We start from the raw sequence: 22,703 nt of genomic DNA on the forward strand, positions 1-22,703 counted from the left end.
CTCTGCCTTATACGTTAGATTTGGCCGTATTTCTGGATTCTTCGTAAATTTGGTGATTTTTACAAGTATATTTCATTGTTTGACACACTTATATGAACGATAGGATCATCAAGTTGGGTTCGCACATTGGCACAATGAAGGGCCAAATGTGGACCAAATTTTATGACTCTAGCTTATACATAAGTATGCAAAAAGTAATGTAAAACGTTACAAATGTACCCAAATTTCACCCTATTCAAATTTTGAACTCAATTTATCCTCTAAAAAGGGGCGATACGAGGAAATGGTACAGAAAGCAACATGTAGAGAGATAAATGAGGCGCCTGATGGCGCAAAACGTCGTTAATATCATGCACCATTTAGGAGTTATGAATATCGAAGTGGAAGTCTGCACTTTTCAACGTGCTCATGCTTATCCCTCATCTATATATACTAGCAAATGTACCCATGCTTCGCTACGGTATTCTACAATGTATATGGATAACGAAGTAAATTGCTGTACATGAAGTGAATAATTTTTTTAAATTGCATGTCTCTTGGCGCTATCCAAGAAAAAGCATAGGGAGGTCCGCAGATGTTGTTTCCAATGTGAAGTGCGAGTTGCAGAGATGTGATGATAACGACAGGTCCACTTGCCTACCGCAATTCACTATGCGTAACATCAGTCACATTTTGATGGATAAATTTGTTTATAATCGGGGGCACCTATATCTAATGATAAAGAGAATCAGGTAAAAGAGTTTTTAAAAAATGCACGCTCCCTTGCCTTCTTTTAGTGAAATCATGAAGGGAATTATACATTACAATGGTACACAGGCGTTGGAGAAGGACCCCATTCCTATTGCTAGTTAAAGTCGATGTGGGGAGTACTAATTACAACAGCAGACGCCCTCCTGCTGAGAGTCACTATTGATTTATAAAGTATTAATTACAATGTAAGACACACCCCTTTCTAGATCGCTACAAATCGACTTAAATTAATAAATGTAGATCGACATACGGATGTATATGCATGTTCACCTTCATTTACAGAATAACTGCTGCTAAACAGTTCATTCATATTGAAAAACGGATTGTATTAAAAGACGACTCTGGCCTCATTTAGCTATTTAAATGGCTGGCCCTATGATATTTCCTCGTATCTCATCTATTTAAAGGCAAGATTATTTTAGAAACGTTGAATAGGGTGAAATTTGTGTAATGTTTTCATACAGTGAATTACTTTTCAGATACTTATGCGACAGCTTCAAACATACAATTTGGCTGGGTGGGCCAATATTCGAGTAGAATTTGATGATCACATCTTTCCTACAAGTGACTCAAACCATCAGTTATACGTGTACAAAGTGCAAAATTTAGGTAAATCCAGAAATAGAGCCAAATTTATTATAAGGGATAGTGATACGACAAAAAGTCATAGGACCTAAGTTGTAGATCACTCCAAATTGAATGGAGATTGTGCCATCCGTTTTGTGATACGACTTACCTTTTAGCTACCAAATACCTCGAAAGGAAGGTCAAAGTATTGATTCGACACTACTTTCGATGCTATATATGTCTAACCCCCTGCCCCCCCCCCCCCCAAGCGGTCCTGGGGTGTCCTACCCGCACTTGGTTTGTCTCATGATAATAAAAATCCTAAGCATACAATTCACCTCGGCGACCCTGAAAACTATGTATTTGATACTATTTTCGATTAATTTTATATATCACTCCCCCGTCGCCACCCACCCCAAAGGGGGATGAACTTACAAAATATCCGGACTCTCACTGTTCATCTCAGCGACCCCGATAACTATGGATTCGACACTCTTTTCGATTATTTTCATATATCACTCTCCCATCGCCCCCTACCACGAAGGGGGCTAAACTTGGACTTAAAAAATGTCTGGAATGTGACTATTCATCTCAGCGACCACGAAAAGTATGGATTTGACACTACTTTTGATGATATTTGTATCAGAGCCCTCTGGCCCCCTGCCCCTAAGGTTTCTTGGGGTGTATTATCCTCACGTGGTTTGTCTCCTGATACTAAAAATCCGGAGTGTACAATTCACCTCGGCGACCCCGAAAACTATGTATTCGACACTATTTTCGTATAATTTTATATATCAGTCCCCCCTCGCCCCCCACCCAAATGGGAGCAGAAATTTGACATTTTAAAAATCCGGAGTGTCACTATTCACCTCAGCGACCCCAAAACTATGGATTCGACACTATTTTCGATTATTCTTTTACTTAACACCCCTAACCCCCACCCCTCAAGGGGCTAGAGGAGGCTTACTTCCACAGTGCTTGTCTCGAGATAGTAAAGAATAACTTTCAAAATTTGAATGAAATTGCTCCAATGGTTTAGGAGGAGGTGTGTCATTTACACACATACATCCATCATCAGTCCCCCCCTCGCCGCCCACCCAAATGGGAGCAGAAATTTGACTTTAAAAATCAGGAGTGCCACTATTCACCTCAGCGACCCCAAAAACTATGGATTCGACACTATTTTCTATTATGCTTTTACCTGAAACCCCTAACCCCCACCCCTAAGGGGGCTAGTGGTGGCTTACCCCCACAGTGCTCGTCTTCAGATAGCAAATAATATGTGTTCAAAATTTGATTGAAATTGCTCCAGTGGTTTAGGAGGAGATGTGTCATTTACACACATACATCCATCATTAGTCCCTCCTCGCCCCCCACCTAAATGGGAGCAGAAATTTGACTTTTAAAAAATCGGGAGTGTCACTATTCACCTCAGCGACCCCAAAAACTACGGATCTGACACTATTTTTTTATTATTTTTCACCTGACCCCTATGACCCCACACTCCTAAGGGGGTTAGAGATGGCTTACCCTCACAGTCCTCGTCTCCGGATAGCAAATAATATGTGTTCAAAATTTGATTGAAATTGCTCCAGTGGTTTAGAAGGAGATGTATCATTTACAAACATACATACATACACACATCCATTTTCGTTTATTTTTATATATCACTCCCACCTCACCCTCCAAAGGGGGCTGAACTTGGACTTTAAAAAACCCGGAGTGTCACTATTCATCTCAGCGACCCCGGAAAGTATGGATTCGACACTATTTTCGTTAATTTGTATATCTGACCACCTTGCCCCAACCCCCCCCGCCCCTAAGGTTTCCTGGGCTGTCTTACCCCCACGTGGTTCTCCTGATACTAAAAATCCGGAGTGTACAATTCACCTCGACAACCCCAAAAACTATGTATTCGACAGTATTTTCGATTGTTTTTTTCCTGATCCCCATAACACCCCACCCCTAAGGGGGCTAGAAGTGGCTTACCCCCACAGTGCAGGTCTCCAGCAAAGAATAAGTTTCAAAATTTGATTGAAATTGCTCCAGTGGTTTAGGAGGAGATGTGTCATTTACACATATACATCCATCATCAGTCACCCCCTCACCCCCCACCCAAATGGGAGCAGAAATGTGACTTTTAATAAGATAGTAAGAAGAAGAAAATTATACTTGCTTTATTATTACATTATTTATTTTATTTTGAACACTGCAGACATCTAAATTTAAACTGTATATCCGAAGAAATTATTCGAATCCGAGGAATGAATATTACTTTGCTCGCGGCATGCCCAATCATGAGAATGGCTTCAATAATATTAGTCATCGGTTTCAGAGTCGTGTTCATTGCAGAGGGCAGGATTCTTATACTTAAGAAGGATAATTGGTGCCACAATTGTCCCCTCTAAGATGTTGAGGGTACTCCAGGTGACTCCAGGTCTTTCGAAGCTCTGCCGTGTAGTTGACAGACTTGTAACTGTGTAGAACATCGGGTAACTCTTGTAAAAGTTGCTTGTTGAAAGAAATGAATGACATGATATATGATAGCAAGAATGAAGAGGATGAAACCCGACGCCGGCACATAGCCCACTCCTCTCGAATAGCTCAAGACTTAACGTCCCGATCCGACGGACAAATCATGTGCCCTCCCACCATGTAAGACCAAAAACAGCTTCCTACGTCCGGGACGTAAAATGGCTCCTTGAATATTGTGTTCTCTACCTATCTTATGTACGTTGCCTAGCGACAGCGACTCTATGCATTTAATCTTGGTGACAGCACGTTGGATTGTCATATCCCAATGCACGTTTTTCGATGGTTTTTCGTTCATAACTCACCAACGAAAGCGAAAATGAAAATTCCGGTTTCGAGGTGCATTTGGACCCCTTTTCATCTACCTGTGTTCAAAATTTCAGATCTCTACGTGCTGTAGATTTTGCTGGGCATCGCGTACAGACACACATACACACAGACACACAGACAGACAAACACTTCCTTTTATAATATTATAGATTCAACTCCTTCCTCAATTCCTTTCTCACACACCCTCCCCCTTAAGAGGATTTTCTCAAAATCAATATTTGTGTTCTTTTATTTTTAAAGGGGATTTCAAATATCAATTTTCATGTCTGTAACATGTTAAGTTTTTGTGATTTATTGTAGATAATTTTGCTGCTGTAGAATCCTGGAGCTGACATTGCCATGGTTACGGCAGTTCATTACTTAATCCAATTCCTAGAGCAGGGGTAGTGTGGTGCCAATATCAACGTAAGGTTGGTTTTACGGTCTTAAAACATGATTTTCGGGCCCGTAGGGCCTTATTACATGTTATAAACCTCATTTTAGGTCCGTATTGAAAATTTAAGAGTTCAACAATGATAAAGGTGTTTTAATTTATTCCACCTATTCAATACTTATATTATCACGTATAGTTGTTACATAATTAAATTCTTAGTTACATGGGACATGTTTCGCCCTCAATTAAGGGCATCTTCAGCCTAAATACAATAATCAAAAATACAACTAAATTAAAAGTGGACGTTAAATACAATCATCAAAAATACAACTAAAATAAAAAGTGGAAGTTAAAAGTTTAGTCTGTTCTTAAAATTCAGAACAATAAAATTGTGAAAAATGATAAAATAAAAAGATGCTAATGGAAAACTGTCTTATGATTAAACTATAATCTTGTCAGAGACTAAAACTTCTATTAAAATTCGAATTAAAACAGTTCATATAAAATATTGGAAAATCAAAGTGGTAGTAATAAAAAGCCAACGACATGAGGGCGTGTACACAAGCATAAACTTGATTGTCATGAATACAATCTTTTCAAGGCCGTTGATGAAATTCGTAGTAAGTAAGGCAGAAGCATCTATTGAAAAATTGTGAGAGGCCGTTAGCACCAGTAGGTAATAAAATGGCTGAATCCTTGCCAGAAAATGTCAACAGATGCAGAAATAAGTTTTCTGTAAGAAAAGGAAAAGAAGAAATAAGAAATTGAACGTAAGGAGAGAATTCAGTCTTACATAATTTTGAAACAGATGAGGACTTACATGTAAGTGGAAGTTGTTATTTCTTAATTACTGTTGAGTTGGTTGCTGCCCGTCTGTTGGCTCTAAGTCTGGTGTTATAACTGTGCTGCAGAGGCGGTAGCGAACTCGGAGGGGAAGGAATAGGGGAGTGCGGAAGGGAGGAGAGGATGGGTGGAGTCAAATGTGACGAGGCTGACAAAGGGGCGGAGTCAACTGCATTGCTGGAAGTAGGCCTAATATCTGTAGGTATGGGAGGAGTATTAGGGTTTGAAGAATTAAATATATTAGGTATCCTAAATTTATTCGAACTAACTGACTTTAATAATTTCGGCATTAATTCATGTAACATACTTTTATTGTCCGTGGTTTCATTGAGATTCTTTTGCTTATTGTACGTCTGATCTAAATAGATGTATAAACTTTCTAATTCATTCAGCATTCTTCCTTTTTGTATGTTTCTAATTATCGTTAAGTCTTTCTCTATGGATTCAAATCTGTGGCCAGTCTCCCTCATATGCAAACTCATCGCTGAGTATTTCCTATGTTTTTCCGCGTTAACATGTTCCATGTATCTTGTCATAAAATTTCTCCCAGTCTGTCCAACATATGAAAAATTACACTGAGTACATTTAAGTCTGTATACTCCCGATCCTAAATAACGATTCTTATCATAATTAACTTTTTTATGATTAAAGAATATGGACTGGTTAGTATTAGTAGTTTTAAAAGCTATATTAAAATTATGTTTCTTGAATACGCTAGTAATCTGGTGTATAGCTGGATTATTAAAAGTGAATGTAGCATACTCAGTTTTTTTGGTCTTTTCTGGTATCAGATTCGTAGATAATTTGTTCTTAATTTTATTGATTAATTTGTTGATCATTTCTATTTTGAAACCATTTTGTTTAGCGAGGTATCTAATATAATTCAATTCTTTCTTCAAATTCATGGGAGATAGAGGGATTCTAAATGCTCTATAAATTAGACTGTGAAAAGATGCTTGTTTATGTGAACTCGGGTGTAAAGAGGAATTGTTTATAGTTGTAGATGATTGTGTCGGTTTTCTAAATATTTGGAAATCAAAAGTGTTAACCTTACGCGTAACTGTTACATCTAGAAAATTCAATGAGTTATCGACTTCGTCCTCTTTCGTGAATTTCAAATTAGGTTCGATTTCATTTAATTTATTTAAGATTTCTTGACTATTAGTGACATCTTTGTTTATGATTACAAATGTATCATCTACATATCTCAACCATAAATCTATTCCTTTCATTTTTGCTATTATTTCATTGTGTTCGATTGAATCCATAAATATGTCGGCAAGGATGCCCGATATTGGGTCACCCATTGCTAATCCATTCTGTTTATAAATATTATTGTTAAATGTGAAGTAGTTATTGTCTAATACGAACTTTAACAATCTAGTGAATTCTTCTACTTCCATTTTACTAAGATTACTGTGTTTACAAATATTATCATGAATGATATTAACAGTTTTTATCTGTCGGAATATTCGGGAACATATTCACTACGTCATACGAACACATCATCTGGTTTGGAAGTACGCCAAATCCAAGCAAAATGTCACACAAGTCAATCGAATTTCTTAATGGTTGTTTATTATTAAAAGTGTAATGTCTTTTCAAAAAATTGTGACTGTATTTGGAGACTTTACACGTGGGAGAATTACGGCAATTGATAATCGGACGAATCGGAATATCTTTTTTATGTATTTTGGGCATAGCTCTAGTTTCCGGGAGCCTAGGATTCATATTGACAAGTTTTAATTGTTCTTGTTCAGTAAAGAGAGATGTGGATCTTTTAAGTAAGGCTTTTAAGTTGCGTTGAATTTTAGTTAGCGGATTTTTTGTTACTAATGTGTATTTATTATTATCAAAAAAATCTTCAGTTTTTTTGATATATGTATCTTTATCCATCAAAACGATCGCACCCCCCTTGTCAGCCTTGGTTACTATAATATTGTTATCTTCAATTTTCGATTTCATGTTTTTTATTGTTTTCTGTTGTTTGGGATCAAAATTGGAATAAATTTCTTTAGCCAGTCTGGGTAATTTCTTCTTTAACTCCAATCTTACTTCATCTTATACATCGCGTGGGAGTTTTGATATGTTCGCCTCCGCTTCTGCAACTGTGTTAATGATATCTATTTCTCTATCTTTATTAGGCCAATTGTATTTTGGACCCCTTTTAAGTAGGTCATTCTCTCCTTCCGTAAATTTTACCTTGGTCAAGTTTATGCTTGTGTACACGCCCTCATGTCGTTGGCTTTTTATTACTACCACTTTGATTTTCCAATATTTTATATGAACTGTTTTAATTCGAATTTTAATAGAAGTTTTAGTCTCTGACAAGATTATAGTTTAATCATAAGACAGTTTTCCATTAGCATCTTTTTATTTTATCATTTTTCACAATTTTATTGTTCTGAATTTTAAGAACAGACTAAACTTTTAACTTCCACTTTTTATTTTAGTTGTATTTTTGATGATTGTATTTAACGTCCACTTTTAATTTAGTTGTATTTTTGATTATTGTATTTAGGCTGAAGATGCCCTTAATTGAGGGCGAAACATGTCCCATGTAACTAAGAATTTAATTATGTAACAACTATACGTGATAATATAAGTATTGAATAGGTGGAATAAATTAAAACACCTTTATCATTGTTGAACTGTTAAATTTTCAATACGGACCTAAAATGAGGTTTATAACATGTAATGTGACAGCCAACCAGGCAAAATGTAGATTAAATAAGTTTCTCAATCTGAAAATGAAGATTTGTAAGTTAGGAAAAGATTTAGCTTTTCTTAAACAATGTCTGAGACTAAAACTTGTACCTACTTTTCTAAAATCAACACAACGTAAGAACATAAGCAATCCAAGCCATAATGTAACCCAAAATAAGGTAAATGAATTATGGCTTAAAAATGAAATCAAGGCATATTACAGGAAGAAGTCCAAATTGAATTTGCAATTATATAACGTTCACTTAGCGGTGACACAGGATTTAGCCCCATTAGAATGGCAGTCTTTTTATCAACACATGGAACACAAATTAACATACGCACTTAGTAAGAAACAGGATACATTGAATAAGAAATTGAATCATTTAATAGACACACAAATACGTCGTAGTAAACAAACGAAACAAGAACAAATTAAGGGACCATCGGACAATGTCACTCCCACGGTAGTTAACTTGACCAAGGTAAAATTTACGGAAGGAGAGAATGACCTACTTAAAAGGGGTCCAAAATACAATTGGCCTAATAAAGATAGAGAAATAGATATCATTAACACAGTTGCAGAAGCGGAGGCGAACATATCAAAACTCCCACGCGATGTACAGGATGAAGTAAGATTGGAGTTAAAGAAGAAATTACCCAGACTGGCTAAAGAAATTTATTCCAATTTTGATCCCAAACAACAGAAAACAATAAAAAACATGAAATCGAATAATTGAAGATAACAATATTATAGTAACCAAGGCTGACAAGGGGGGTGCGATCGTTTTGATGGATAAAGATACATATATCAAAAAAACTGAAGATTTTTTTGATAATAATAAATACACATTAGTAACAAAAAATCCGCTAACTAAAATTCAACGCAACTTAAAAGCCTTACTTAAAAGATCCACATCTCTCTTTACTGAACAAGAACAATTAAAACTTGTCAATATGAATCCTAGGCTCCCGGAAACTAGAGCTATGCCCAAAATACATAAAAAAGATATTCCGATTCGTCCGATTATCAATTGCCGTAATTCTCCCACGTATAAAGTCTCCAAATACATTCACAATTTTTTGAAAAGACATTACACTTTTAATAATAAACAACCATTAAGAAATTCGATTGACTTGTGTGACATTTTGCTTGGATTTGGCGTACTTCCAAACCAGATGATGTGTTCGTATGACGTAGTGAATATGTTCCCGAATATTCCGACAGATAAAACTGTTAATATCATTCATGATAATATTTGTAAACACAGTAATCTTAGTAAAATGGAAGTAGAAGAATTCACTAGATTGTTAAAGTTCGTATTAGACAATAACTACTTCACATTTAACAATAATATTTATAAACAGAATGGATTAGCAATGGGTGACCCAATATCGGGCATCCTTGCCGACATATTTATGGATTCAATCGAACACAATGAAATAATAGCAAAAATGAAAGGAATAGATTTATGGTTGAGATATGTAGATGATACATTTGTAATCATAAACAAAGATGTCACTAATAGTCAAGAAATCTTAAATAAATTAAATGAAATCGAACCTAATTTGAAATTCACGAAAGAGGACGAAGTCGATAACTCATTGAATTTTCTAGATATAACAGTTACGCGTAAGGTTAACACTTTTGATTTCCAAATATTTAGAAAACCGACACAATCATCTACAACTATAAACAATTCCTCTTTACACCCGAGTTCACATAAACAAGCATCTTTTCACAGTCTAATTTATAGAGCATTTAGAATCCCTCTATCTCCCATGAATTTGAAGAAAGAATTGAATTATATTAGATACCTCGCTAAACAAAATGGTTTCAAAATAGAAATGATCAACAAATTAATCAATAAAATTAAGAACAAATTATCTACGAATCTGATACCAGAAAAGACCAAAAAAACTGAGTATGCTACATTCACTTTTAATAATCCAGCTATACACCAGATTACTAGCGTATTCAAGAAACATAATTTTAATATAGCTTTTAAAACTACTAATACTAACCAGTCCATATTCTTTAATCATAAAAAAGTTAATTATGATAAGAATCGTTATTTAGGATCGGGAGTATACAGACTTAAATGTACTCAGTGTAATTTTTCATATGTTGGACAGACTGGGAGAAATTTTATGACAAGATACATGGAACATGTTAACGCGGAAAAACATAGGAAATACTCAGCGATGAGTTTGCATATGAGGGAGACTGGCCACAGATTTGAATCCATAGAGAAAGACTTAACGATAATTAGAAACATACAAAAAGGAAGAATGCTGAATGAATTAGAAAGTTTATACATCTATTTAGATCAGACGTACAATAAGCAAAAGAATCTCAATGAAACCACGGACAATAAAAGTATGTTACATGAATTAATGCCGAAATTATTAAAGTCAGTTAGTTCGAATAAATTTAGGATACCTAATATATTTAATTCTTCAAACCCTAATACTCCTCCCATACCTACAGATATTAGGCCTACTTCCAGCAATGCAGTTGACTCCGCCCCTTTGTCAGCCTCGTCACATTTGACTCCACCCATCCTCTCCTCCCTTCCGCACTCCCCTATTCCTTCCCCTCCGAGTTCGCTACCGCCTCTGCAGCACAGTTATAACACCAGACTTAGAGCCAACAGACGGGCAGCAACCAACTCAACAGTAATTAAGAAATAACAACTTCCACTTACATGTAAGTCCTCATCTGTTTCAAAATTATGTAAGACTGAATTCTCTCCTTACGTTCAATTTCTTATTTCTTCTTTTCCTTTTCTTACAGAAAACTTATTTCTGCATCTGTTGACATTTTCTGGCAAGGATTCAGCCATTTTATTACCTACTGGTGCTAACGGCCTCTCACAATTTTTCAATAGATGCTTCTGCCTTACTTACTACGAATTTCATCAACGGCCTTGAAAAGATTGTATTCATGACAATCAAGTTTATGCTTGTGTACACGCCCTCATGTCGTTGGCTTTTTATTACTACCACTTTGATTTTCCAATATTTTATATGAACTGTTTTAATTCGAATTTTAATAGAAGTTTTAGTCTCTGACAAGATTATAGTTTAATCATAAGACAGTTTTCCATTAGCATCTTTTTATTTTATCATTTTTCACAATTTTATTGTTCTGAATTTTAAGAACAGACTAAACTTTTAACTTCCACTTTTTATTTTAGTTGTATTTTTGATGATTGTATTTAACGTCCACTTTTAATTTAGTTGTATTTTTGATTATTGTATTTAGGCTGAAGATGCCCTTAATTGAGGGCGAAACATGTCCCATGTAACTAAGAATTTAATTATGTAACAACTATACGTGATAATATAAGTATTGAATAGGTGGAATAAATTAAAACACCTTTATCATTGTTGACCCGTAGGGCCTACCGAGTTTTGTTCTTTGCGTCAAGAGGATTAAATTCACCTTTGTCTTGTCCTTATATGACAAATTTGATATTTTGCCCACATTAACCTATTATTTTTATATTCCCCCCCCACCCATGCCCCCCACCTAGAATTGTTTTTAAAATAAAATACAGCCCATGTTACTCACTGGCTATGTAGCTTTCTATAGGTGATGTAATTTTTAAAATAGGTTCAGTGATTTTTGAGTCTATTCGTTACATACATACAAACACATTTTGCCTCTTTATAATATTAGTATAGATCTGTTTTTAATTCTGACAGGTTGAAATAATAGATAACAAACATATTACATACTGTATATGGTTAGTGGTGTACTTACTTGTTTTCTTCTTTGACATATGGGGTAAGTTGATCAACTTTAAGTTGCTCTATGAATATTTTGTTCTTTGTGTCTGCAGAAGGCTGTAAGTAAGAAATTAGGAAAGAAAATTAATGGAAGAAATAAAGAGCAAAAATATATATATATATATATATATAAATAAGAAGCAGATGAAATAACTGTATATAGGTGCAATAATAGTATCAATAATTTACCTCCAATGAAAAAATATAATGGAAAAAAACAAACAAGTGATAAATTAAGTCATAATTATAGAGAGAAAAGGGCATGAAAAGGAACAATAACAGGATAGTACTAGAAGAGGTCGCAACAGAAAAGGAGAAACTTTAAAGGACGAGGACAATCTCCACATGTTTATTCAATACCATTCCCTTCTTTCACATTCCACAAAATCCAGCTATTTTGTTTAACGAATATGTGCACTCTTCCCTACTCCCATCCTTCTATACATGACTTGCCTCATCACTTGTCTGTTCCTTTACATTTTAAAGAGGCTTCTGACTGTCAAGCAGACATGTAATGATCCACATCCCGACCAAGCTCTCCAGGCTGATCACTTGCATACCATCATTTCCAGACAGTTTTCCCAATCATTTTTCCACAAAGACAGTTATATTCATTTACCAATGAAAAATTTTTCCTCACCCTGTCATTATCAAAACACTTTATTTTTAAAACAATTAATCCCACAGTACTTTTTTCCTATCATACATCTTTTCCAACAAGCCGCCCGGTGGCCCTGATTGGAAGTCAACAAATCTATATGGTCTCACTTTGTTGTTAGCTTGTACGAGTCTCATTGGTAGTAAAAATGTTCACCACCCAAATGTTGACTGGCTGGATGGGAAATAAGGTGGTACACAATTTCTAATCTTTAGATTGCATGCCAAAAGCATTAATACAATTCTAAACCAATATGCAGTGTTCATATTGAGTGAGGGCATATGATGCTGTTGATGGTGTTCTATCCATCAGATGGGGACTTCAAGCCTTGAGCAGACAAGTTGGTGTCATTCAACAGGAGAACGCAATGCCAGCAGTGGGTTTTATCCTCTCCCTTCCTACCATCACGTATAACATCATTCATTTCACCTCATAAATTCCTCTCGTGCGTTGACTTTGGGAATGGCATCTGGCCATTAAGTTCCATCTCACTTAATACTTGAACCCATAAAAGATGGAACAAGGGTTGGATACACATATCTCTTTGAAAGCAAGCGAGAAATGCTTAAATTATAATCATGGAAATGTTATTAAGCATAATTAGCAGACATTTTTCCTCTCTGTACACCACATTAAGCGAGTCCCTAAAGGAATAGTCATACAGAAACACACTTTGCAAACATCCCCTGCACAACTAATAAAATTCCAACATCAAAAGAAGTTGATTCAATTTCAAGACAGGATCACAGCACTTCTGCTAGAATAAGATATACTGTATTATTCAGACTGGAAGTGCTCTAGAACTTAAGGAATGCTATCATTTCCCACACAAATTTAACATCACTTTAAACACGGATACAGAATATGACACTGTAAAATGAAACCAAGGTAAATTATATTTGTTTTTGCTAGTGGTTTTACGTCGCACCAACTCAGATAGGTCTTATGGCGACGATGTAACTTATTTTTAGTTCTAAATATATTCATTCTTACTGTGCAATATTAATTTCCCTATACCTAGTAGATTTGACATGCTGTGAAGGGGAAGTGTGCTTGACACCTACCTGGAAGACCCAAGTTTGATTCATGGCTAGGTAAAGGATTTTTAGTTGCACATGAGGGCTATTCTGAAGTCCACTCACCTTACGTGATTAAAGGTGAGGAGCTATCTGATAGTGAGATAGCAGCCCCTGTCTAGAAAGCCAAGCATACCAGCTGGGAGGATTTGTCATGCTGAAAACACATCACCTTAGAATCTACAGGCCTACAGGCTGAGCAGTGGTTGCTTGGTAGGCCATGGCCATTCATAGCCGCTGAAACATGGGGTTTGGGTTTTAGACCTAATAGCTGACTAGTCTTCTTTTGCCAATAGCAAGGCAATTATTCTACAGATGATTGCCCAAAGTGTGTTTTTGCTGCTTATTGGCATGTTGGTTTGTATATTTTACCATCTCTAATTCTAGCGCTACACGATATGAAAGCAGATTACAGCACTTTATCTGTCTGGAACCCCACAACATAGCTCAGACAAAACAACCCTTTCTCTCTCATCCACTCTGCTGGTCACTGCCCCTACCAGTATATGATGTTACGTAGCTTACTCAAGACCATGGTATTAAAACAAGTGCATTTCTCTATAGTCAGTGACAGGTAATTACAAATTCTCAGACCACAAGATGCAGGGGTTTTAGGCTGTATTTCCTGGGTAAAAAAAGTGCATACTTAGATACAAAAATGATAAAAGTTTAAATTGTAGGTCAGGCACTACTGCAAGAAATTCCACACAAAATATTGTGCCTAATAAAATAGGTAGGTCTAATAATTTCATGCTTTATTAATACTACTGCATACTGTGAAGAAAAAAAATGTAGTAGAGAAAAAGTAAAGGGGAAAATTTGACATTGTCAACTGTCGAAAAAGGAAATGCAGAAAATATAAGTTTATCTACGCTCAGGGAATCTGAAGTCTTTATCAATACTGAGATCAATTCACAACATTTTAATCAACTTCCAAATAGCCTTATTTACATAGTTTAAAACTATCACAGACATCACCGCAATATAATTTTTTACAATTTTCACTGTAAAGACAATTAATTACTTGACTTTATAATGTGTTGATTGATGATATAGACAATACTTGGTGCACGAGTGAGACGAACTACAGTGTAACTCCCTCAGAAGTAAATTACGACAGTTCTAATAATAGTGAACAGATTGAATATCATGGAACAGTGTTATTTGAAATCTTGCACATAAACTTTCCTAAGGACAGGTACAGAAACATAAACTACCATAACATGGGATTGTTTTCATTGATTTTCACTTTCTTTCACTACAAAGAAACAATAATTGCTAGAATTATTCTTATACCAATCCTTAGAGTTGAGTGTGTATGTCACAAGGAATCTTTTAATATGTATTTTCATAATATACACTAAAAAAATGATTTTATTTTAAAAATCGAATATCCGAAGTAAGCCTGCATTTTAGAAAACTCAGGATGTGCATGTTTTAGCATACATGTCCAGAGTTTTAAGATATACGAAATTACTTCAGAAAGCAAAACAGTAAAAGGAAACCCTCAATGTGCGGCTTTCAAAATTCAAACCGTAAGCACGCCTTCCTCCTTTGCAGTCAAGATGGGCTGCCTGCCAATGCTATTTCGGTTCATCTTCCAACACTGCACCCCAGGATCAAGGTGTCCCATAGTTCTCCATAAATTAATATTTCATCCTACATCTCTTTAACATTTATAACTGAAGGGTACATAGACAGAAGGGGCTCATTGCATTTTTGAAAAATGGCAATATTCAATGTGTCTGCTGACGCTGACTTGAACTTCCTAGTGGGCAACTCCACTTGTGAAAGAAGGAATTCCCTCCAGAGAAATAAGCTGAAGAAAAAAAGAGCATACAGGTAAAGAAGGAACTCATCGACATTTCTGCAGTGGAAGAAGGAGCTCACTGTATTTTTCTTGTGTTCAGTGTATGACCAGCAGGTTAGCTAAGCAGAACAGAAGCATTTTAACTGAGAAAAAGACATAAGGATATATCAAAAAACTATATGAATGTGAAGCGATTTACTTTGACTGTGGGAGAAATTCAGCCGTTTCTAATATATCGATGAATTAAGTCCAAAATAGGAGACAGTTATCTTTGTTTGCATATACTGGTAAACCTCGTTATACGCGATAGTTACGTTCTGCGGAATTGCCGCGCATACCGAATTCACGGAAATCAAGAGCCATTTTATATGTAAAATATAGGGTTAGGTTTGCGTTTACTCTCATGTGAAGTTCAAAATAGCAGAGATTATTGGTATATTTACAAAAAATAATCATTATCATGTTTCTGAAATGCATTTTAATGCAAACTTTAGGCTATACTGTTAAAAGTGTAACACTGAAACACACAATAATAAAATAAACTCTGCATACAAGCTCCTGGCTTTAATCTTGAATAGCAGCTCCAGAGAGAGGCATGTGTTGTTGGTTGTGATGCTCAATCCGATCCATTCTTCCCATCGCTCCCGGGCGAGATTTGACCATTCTAATCCCACTTAAGTTAACAAGAGATTGAGCAGTTTGTCGAATTGATTCGACATTGTCACGAACATTTCTCAGAGTGGATTCACTAAGTCCCAAAGTACGCTGAATGTCAACAATATGCTCACCTTTCTCATAGCGATCCAAAACTCGTAACTTTGTTTCTAACGAATATGATTTCGACAGGCACACTTTCTTTCATTTTATCCGGCATTTTAAATACACCTGTCAAGTGCAACTTCATAGCTCTACTGACAGGAACTGACAATTCACATCTCAACAAACACGACAGAGGATCCGTGTGGAGATACGCTTGCCTCATTTAACCTTGGCGTGGAATATAGTGTAGGTTACAGTTAGGACCGTATGTCTGTACCCGCCTTAAGGCATTAGATCTTCGACGTACAGTATTCTTAACAGATGGCAGCACTAGACTAAAATCAAAATCACGTATATGCCAAAACGCGGATAACGAATCCGCGTATAACGGGGTTAACCTGTAATGTCATGTACTCTCCACTTCACAAAGTGTTCTTCATGTGTATCCAGAGCATGAAAGTAAAACAGGAAGTGACGACGTATGCTCCTTGTTGCATCAATACATCTACAACCATTTGAATGTAATACACCAAAGTATGTTCTGTGATTCGTGTAGTGGACAACAGAAGAAATTTAGTTTCTTTAATTTCCCCTTCAACATGGGGAACATTGAGAAAAGAAACATGCAATTTGGCTGTGTGGTTAGGGGCGTGTAGCTGTGAGCTTACATTCAGGAGATAGTTGCTTTGAACACCACTAACGGCAGCCCTGAAGATGGTTTTCTATGGCTTCTCATTTCCACACCAAGCAAATGCTGTTGCTGTACCTTAATTAAGGCCATGGCCATTTCCTTCAACTCCTTGCCCTTCCCTATCCCATCATCGCAATAACTTGTGTCGGTGCAACGTAAAGAAGGTCGTAAAAAGACAAAAACATAACTTTCCAAGTAAGGAGTCATTCCTACCTTGAGAATGTTAAGAATTTGTGTTTGGTGGATACAAAAGCCCACACAATTGTTCCTAGTGACTGGATCACTATCATCAAAACTGCTTGTCAGAACAGCTGACCACACAATGTTTAGGATTTGGAAGCACTTCTAGGTTAAGAGGTATCCAAGTAAATCACCATTTCCATCCTGCCAGTAAGAGAGCTGAACATCAAGTGAGGACCGTTGTTGAGCTTCCGGACTACTTACAATGGAGCTTGGAATATGTCTCCATAACAGCAAAATGGAAGTGACATGACGCTTAGAATCACCCTCATGGCCAATTTGTCTGACCAGAGGAAGTTAATGAAGTGTATCATTACCTTCCTGGTGTAACTCACCCTTCACTTAATTACCCCAAAAGAACACAATGCTTTTCTTCCCTAGGAGCATTCCCCATAACTGCCGTGAATGACACAGACTTCTAAGAGTTAAGGAGATTCTGTGATGAGGCAACTGATAATTTCTCAAAATTCCTCATGGACAATGAACTGAAGCCCATGTCACAGGATGTAAAGGATGTTATAGCTACTGCAGCAATTGGTAAATTGCTACAAATATTCTAAAATGTGATATTGTGCTTGTCATGGGCTCGAAAAATGTTCAAACTTTACATACTGTTCATGTTATTTTACTACTGATGATGAAAAAAACAATAATATAGAGACTTAAGATAATAGTTCAGTGCAATGAGCCCCTTTCTTCCAACACATGCATGCAGTCAAGAGAATATTTTACTTTTTTTAATTCCATAATGAAAATAAGTTACACAGTCATAATGAATGTACCATGATTTGTGAATTTCTGGTCTTTAAATAGGTAAAAGAACCTGTTTTACAAAGTTTTGAAGTTTGAAATGCTTGTACTGAAATTTGGTAAAATGTTCACAAGCCCCTTCTTTCCCTGTACCCACCAATTGTGTTTGACAATTTTTCCATGTTTATGCTTACATCGTCACAGTGTTACCGAGTAACCCAGCACCAGTGTTCTAATTACAAAAACTGCCACAGAGATGATGCTTACAAATACTTAGTGCCCAATCTAATGCAAGATGAACCTAACATCAGCCAGTTCTCGCAATCCACTCAAAGCAATTGATTGTAATTAACATTTGCTGACAAAGTGAATGTTTGCAACATTTTCACTACCACGTGATACAATAACCAAATTCTCCCATTCAGGGAAAGTACGAAAGTGTAGGTATTACCACAATATTACTGCAAATATTGAGTGCCAAATAACAGGATAACAAAACTTGTAAAAACAGACCTATCTCTATTAACAAAATGATGTGCATATTTGTCAGAAGCTACAGCCCATTTTATGTTACACTGAATAATTTGAAGTCAGCACTCACCAAATGTAAGAAGACACTAGTGGATTGTGCGATATAAGCTGAACAGATTTCATTGACACTTGGGTGAATGAACAATGAACATATCCTAAATTTAATCATTATTATTTCATTGTAAAATCAATGGTAGTATTAAAATAAATTGCAAAAGGGAAAATTGGTTGTTCAGAACAATTAACTGTTAATGATGCAGTGTACAAATCTGCAGATAGTTTTATTTGAAATTTCTTGCTGGTGATTTAACACTGCACTAACACACAGAAGGTTTGCGGCAATGCAGGGATGGGAAAGGGTTATGACTGGCAAGGAATCAGCTGTGACATTAAGTAAGGGATAGTTCCAGCTTTCACATGGTGTGAAAATGGGAAAACAGCCTAAAATTATTCTCAGGATTGTCATACGAGGGTTTTTAAACATTTTCAAATTGCATAAAACAATTTATAGCAAAAATTAGATTTTGGCACCGTGAATAGAATTTCTACATAAATATTTTACTGACTTATGCAGAATAACAATATATATCAAAATATTATATTTTTAATACTTTGGATGAAAAAAAAGTATATACTGTACTATTTAAATAATACAACATACAGTAATATGCATGATAATGATATAATATTTAATTAATACAAATGAGGTAAATCTTGTTCAAAATCAATCCTTTTGTCATGCTGTGTAGAAATATGCAAAAATGCCATGAGTTATGCAGTGTTTTGAAGCTGCCGTTGACCTTCCTACCAAGATTCATGCTGAATGATACCTTCGATACAAAACACTATATATAAAGTGCAGTAAAATATTATTACTTTTAAGTATTTATACATTACAATAAAACAGGATTACTATTATCATCAAGTTCACTGCCTTCATTGAAGATTCTACAAGACCACATTGTATTTGGTCTGGTCCATCCCAAACAATCCCTACAAGCTCAACCAAATGGATGGAGACATCCCATGACAGAAGTAGTAGTAAATGACTTTGTACATGAAGCATTGTATGCTGAAAATAACTCCATCAATTTTTTATTAAAAGATTTAAGCAAAAAATTATACATTTCATACTAGTGTCCTAACAACAAGCTAACATGCCACTAGTTGAAAAAGCAATTCCTGTAACATGCCGCTTGTAGCAATGATACCATATGCCACACACTATGTATACTGCAAAGAATCATGGAACTATATCAGCCATTGTTTTATGTAAAACAATGAGCCTGGGAACAATGCTACTCGTCACACAACATCTAGCTGTGCATTACAGTACCCAGCACAGTACCTTGAAACAAGTTTTTAAAAATCAGAATGTTAAATAGTAATCATAAAAATATACTACTTTTAAAGGTTTAATGCATTGAAGTAATAGGACCTTCATTGAAAACAGTTCAATAGTTTCCTCATCTTTCATTGTGTCAATAACGGTAACAATAGAACAATAATGCATAAACTCTGTATGCAAACATATTTAAAAAGTCAAAAGTACTAGTAGCAAAGATACCAGTTCTCACATGAAATGTAGTGTTTGTTTATGGAGCTAATACAATTTACCACATGATATCTAGTGATATATCTTGAACTGCTAGAAGTAGATATAAAGATTAGCTAAGAAAATTGTCTATCTTATAAAAACACATATTTTCCCTAAGACCTTCAAATCATATTCACCACGATGAATTATCACAACCTGAAATCTTTTCAGCTGTTTTCTTACTATTTTCATTATCGGACTATGACTTATCAAATTATGTACATTACCTCAAAAGCATTTTCCTGTGTTATCCTTGGCTCGTTTAATTCTGATATGGTCTCTTGTTTCAGAAGTATCATCTCTGATGCAAGTTCAACATTTTCCTGTGGAATAAGGTATACATTAGGCATGCTCTCTGCGTGTATCAGCCACTTTATCACCTGCAAGTGACCATTACAATTCATTACCTGTCATTATTTGCATTCATTTCAAACTTTACTAATGTTTAAGGTATATTCCATCACATGTAGAAGATCCTTAAAGTATAAAGGTGCAGTTCAGGAGAAGAATTTCTGAAATTTACTGCTACTAGCAATGATACCAGCAGCTACACACTATGTACAGAGAGAACAATCATGGAACTATATCAGCTGTTATACCGTATGAAGCAGTGGGCCATTTAACAAAACCTAGCTGTGCATTACAGTACTCAGTAGAAGGCATTTGAACTAAGTGAAGACAATTAGAATATTATATAAGCAAACTACCAATCCTACAAAAATTATGTTTTGAAGTACCTTCAGACTGGCTTATAATAAAGGGTCACTCACTGAAATTTGATAGTTTTCTGATGTCATTCTACACTGCATCAATAACAGTAATAAAAGAATTATAACACATGCATACTGTGTTCAAATATTTCTAGTCAACAATAATAGCAATGATACAAGCTCCCACATAATATGTAGTGGTCATTTCTTTTAACTATTCCATCAGCCATATGATACACAATAAGAGATCTCGCAACTACTAGAGCAAGTACAAAAATTTAGTAAGAAAACTGTCTATCTTAGGTAAATACATACTGTCCCTAAGAACTTCAAATTGTATGCATCAAAATGAATTATAGCCCCCTGAAATCTATTCATGTGTTTCCATACTATTTCCATTATCAGAAAATGGATTATTAAATTATTTCCTGTGTTAGCCTTGGTTCTGCTAACTCTGATTTGAATTCTAATTCAGAGGTATCATTTCTGATGCAAGTTCAATATTTTCAAATGGAATAGAGTATATATTAGGCATGCTCTCCGCACATATCTGCCAATTTAATCAACAACAAATGACCATTATAATTCATAAACTGTCGGTATTTGATTTCATTTCCAATTGTATTTATGTTAAAGTAAATTTCTATATGTAGAAGACCCTTAAAATAAAGGGTTCAGTTCAGGATAAGAACACCTGAAATATACTGCCAGTAGCAACAATACCAACTGTGACACACTACGTACATTGAGAAGAATCATGGAACTGTATCAGATGTTGTATGATACATAGCAGAGGGCCTTAGAACAATGCTATATGTTACACCAATGTACAAGACAGTACCCAGTAGAAGACCTTGCAATCATTTGAAGAAATTTAGAATACCATATGGGAAACCCAGCAGCCCTATTAAAAGTATTACTTATAACAGGAACTTCAGACTTAATGCTTTATAATAAGCAGGTTCATAGTGAAATCAGTTCAATAGTTTTCTCATATTATTCTAAATAGTGTCAATAATAGTAACTGAAGAAAAATAACTGATAGAAATTTGTTTATAGCTCTCAGGTTTTCTAGTCTGTTGAAAATGAAAAAAGTGGCTTCAGATACCCACAATTATACAAATTCTGTGTTAAAAATGTTTACACATTCAAAAGTACTGCTACCAATGATACCAGCTCACAAATGATAGCTAAGGCAAGATCTTAGAACAACTTAAAGCAAATACTAGAACTAGGTAAGAAAAACTGTCAACATTATAAAAATTTATATTTTTTCTAGAATTTTCAGCTCATGTGCACTGAAATGAATGGTTGCCCAATGAAATCTGGTCATTAATTTTCTCCTATTATCATAATTAGAAAAAGGCTTATCAAATTATGTACAGTACCTCAAATGCCTTTTCAGGTGTTGGAACTAGCTCTGTTATCTCCAATTTGTTTTCTTGTTTCTGAGGCATAATTTCTGATAGAAATTCAAAACTTTCCTGTGGAAAAGAATATATATATGTATTACACATTCTTTGTAGACATCTGCCAATCTAGTCACCTACATAAGACCTTGTTAATTCATTTCCTGCCAGTATTGGAGTTATTTCAAAATTTACTGATGTTTAAGGAAAATTTCTACATGTTGATGATCCTTAAAACAAAAGGGTGCAATTCGGGAGAAGAAAAGCGTCCTATCTCAATGCTCAGGGAATCTTTTTTTATTGTGGAGCACTTATATTATACATCAAAATATCACTGTGACAGCACAAAACTTGTACATAACTAGTGATAATTATTCTAATCATCCTAATCACCCTACAATTTTCTTAAAAATACAGACATTCAACCTTTACTTTGCACCAGAAAGTAGAACCCATCACAAAATATATCTCATCCATCTCACCTGCTGTATGTTAAGTCACCAACTATGTGTCACCAAGGAGACATACTAAAGAAAGGTGAAGTGAGTGAGTTTCCCTTTACTTTATTTTCCTAGCCAG

General features: G+C 35.4%; 1 protein-coding gene across 3 annotated transcripts in view; it reads right to left on the reverse strand.

Annotated features, from left to right (window-relative positions):
- Window positions 1-22,703, reverse strand: part of LOC136885108 (gastrula zinc finger protein XlCGF8.2DB) — a 75,652-nt gene that overhangs the window by 43,212 nt on the left and 9,737 nt on the right. For all 3 annotated transcript variants that reach the window (XM_068230191.1, XM_068230190.1, XM_067157565.2), the window contains exons 3-5: window positions 22,104-22,199; window positions 20,233-20,328; window positions 11,868-11,950 (exon numbers count right to left, since the gene is read on the reverse strand). In XM_068230191.1, coding sequence (XP_068086292.1) covers window positions 11,868-11,950; window positions 20,233-20,328; window positions 22,104-22,199 — 275 coding nt within the window. The remainder of the gene's footprint in view (window positions 1-11,867; window positions 11,951-20,232; window positions 20,329-22,103; window positions 22,200-22,703) is intronic.

Source organism: Anabrus simplex, chromosome 13, assembly GCF_040414725.1.
Source record: "Anabrus simplex isolate iqAnaSimp1 chromosome 13, ASM4041472v1, whole genome shotgun sequence".
NCBI classification, from domain to species: domain Eukaryota; kingdom Metazoa; phylum Arthropoda; class Insecta; order Orthoptera; family Tettigoniidae; genus Anabrus; species Anabrus simplex.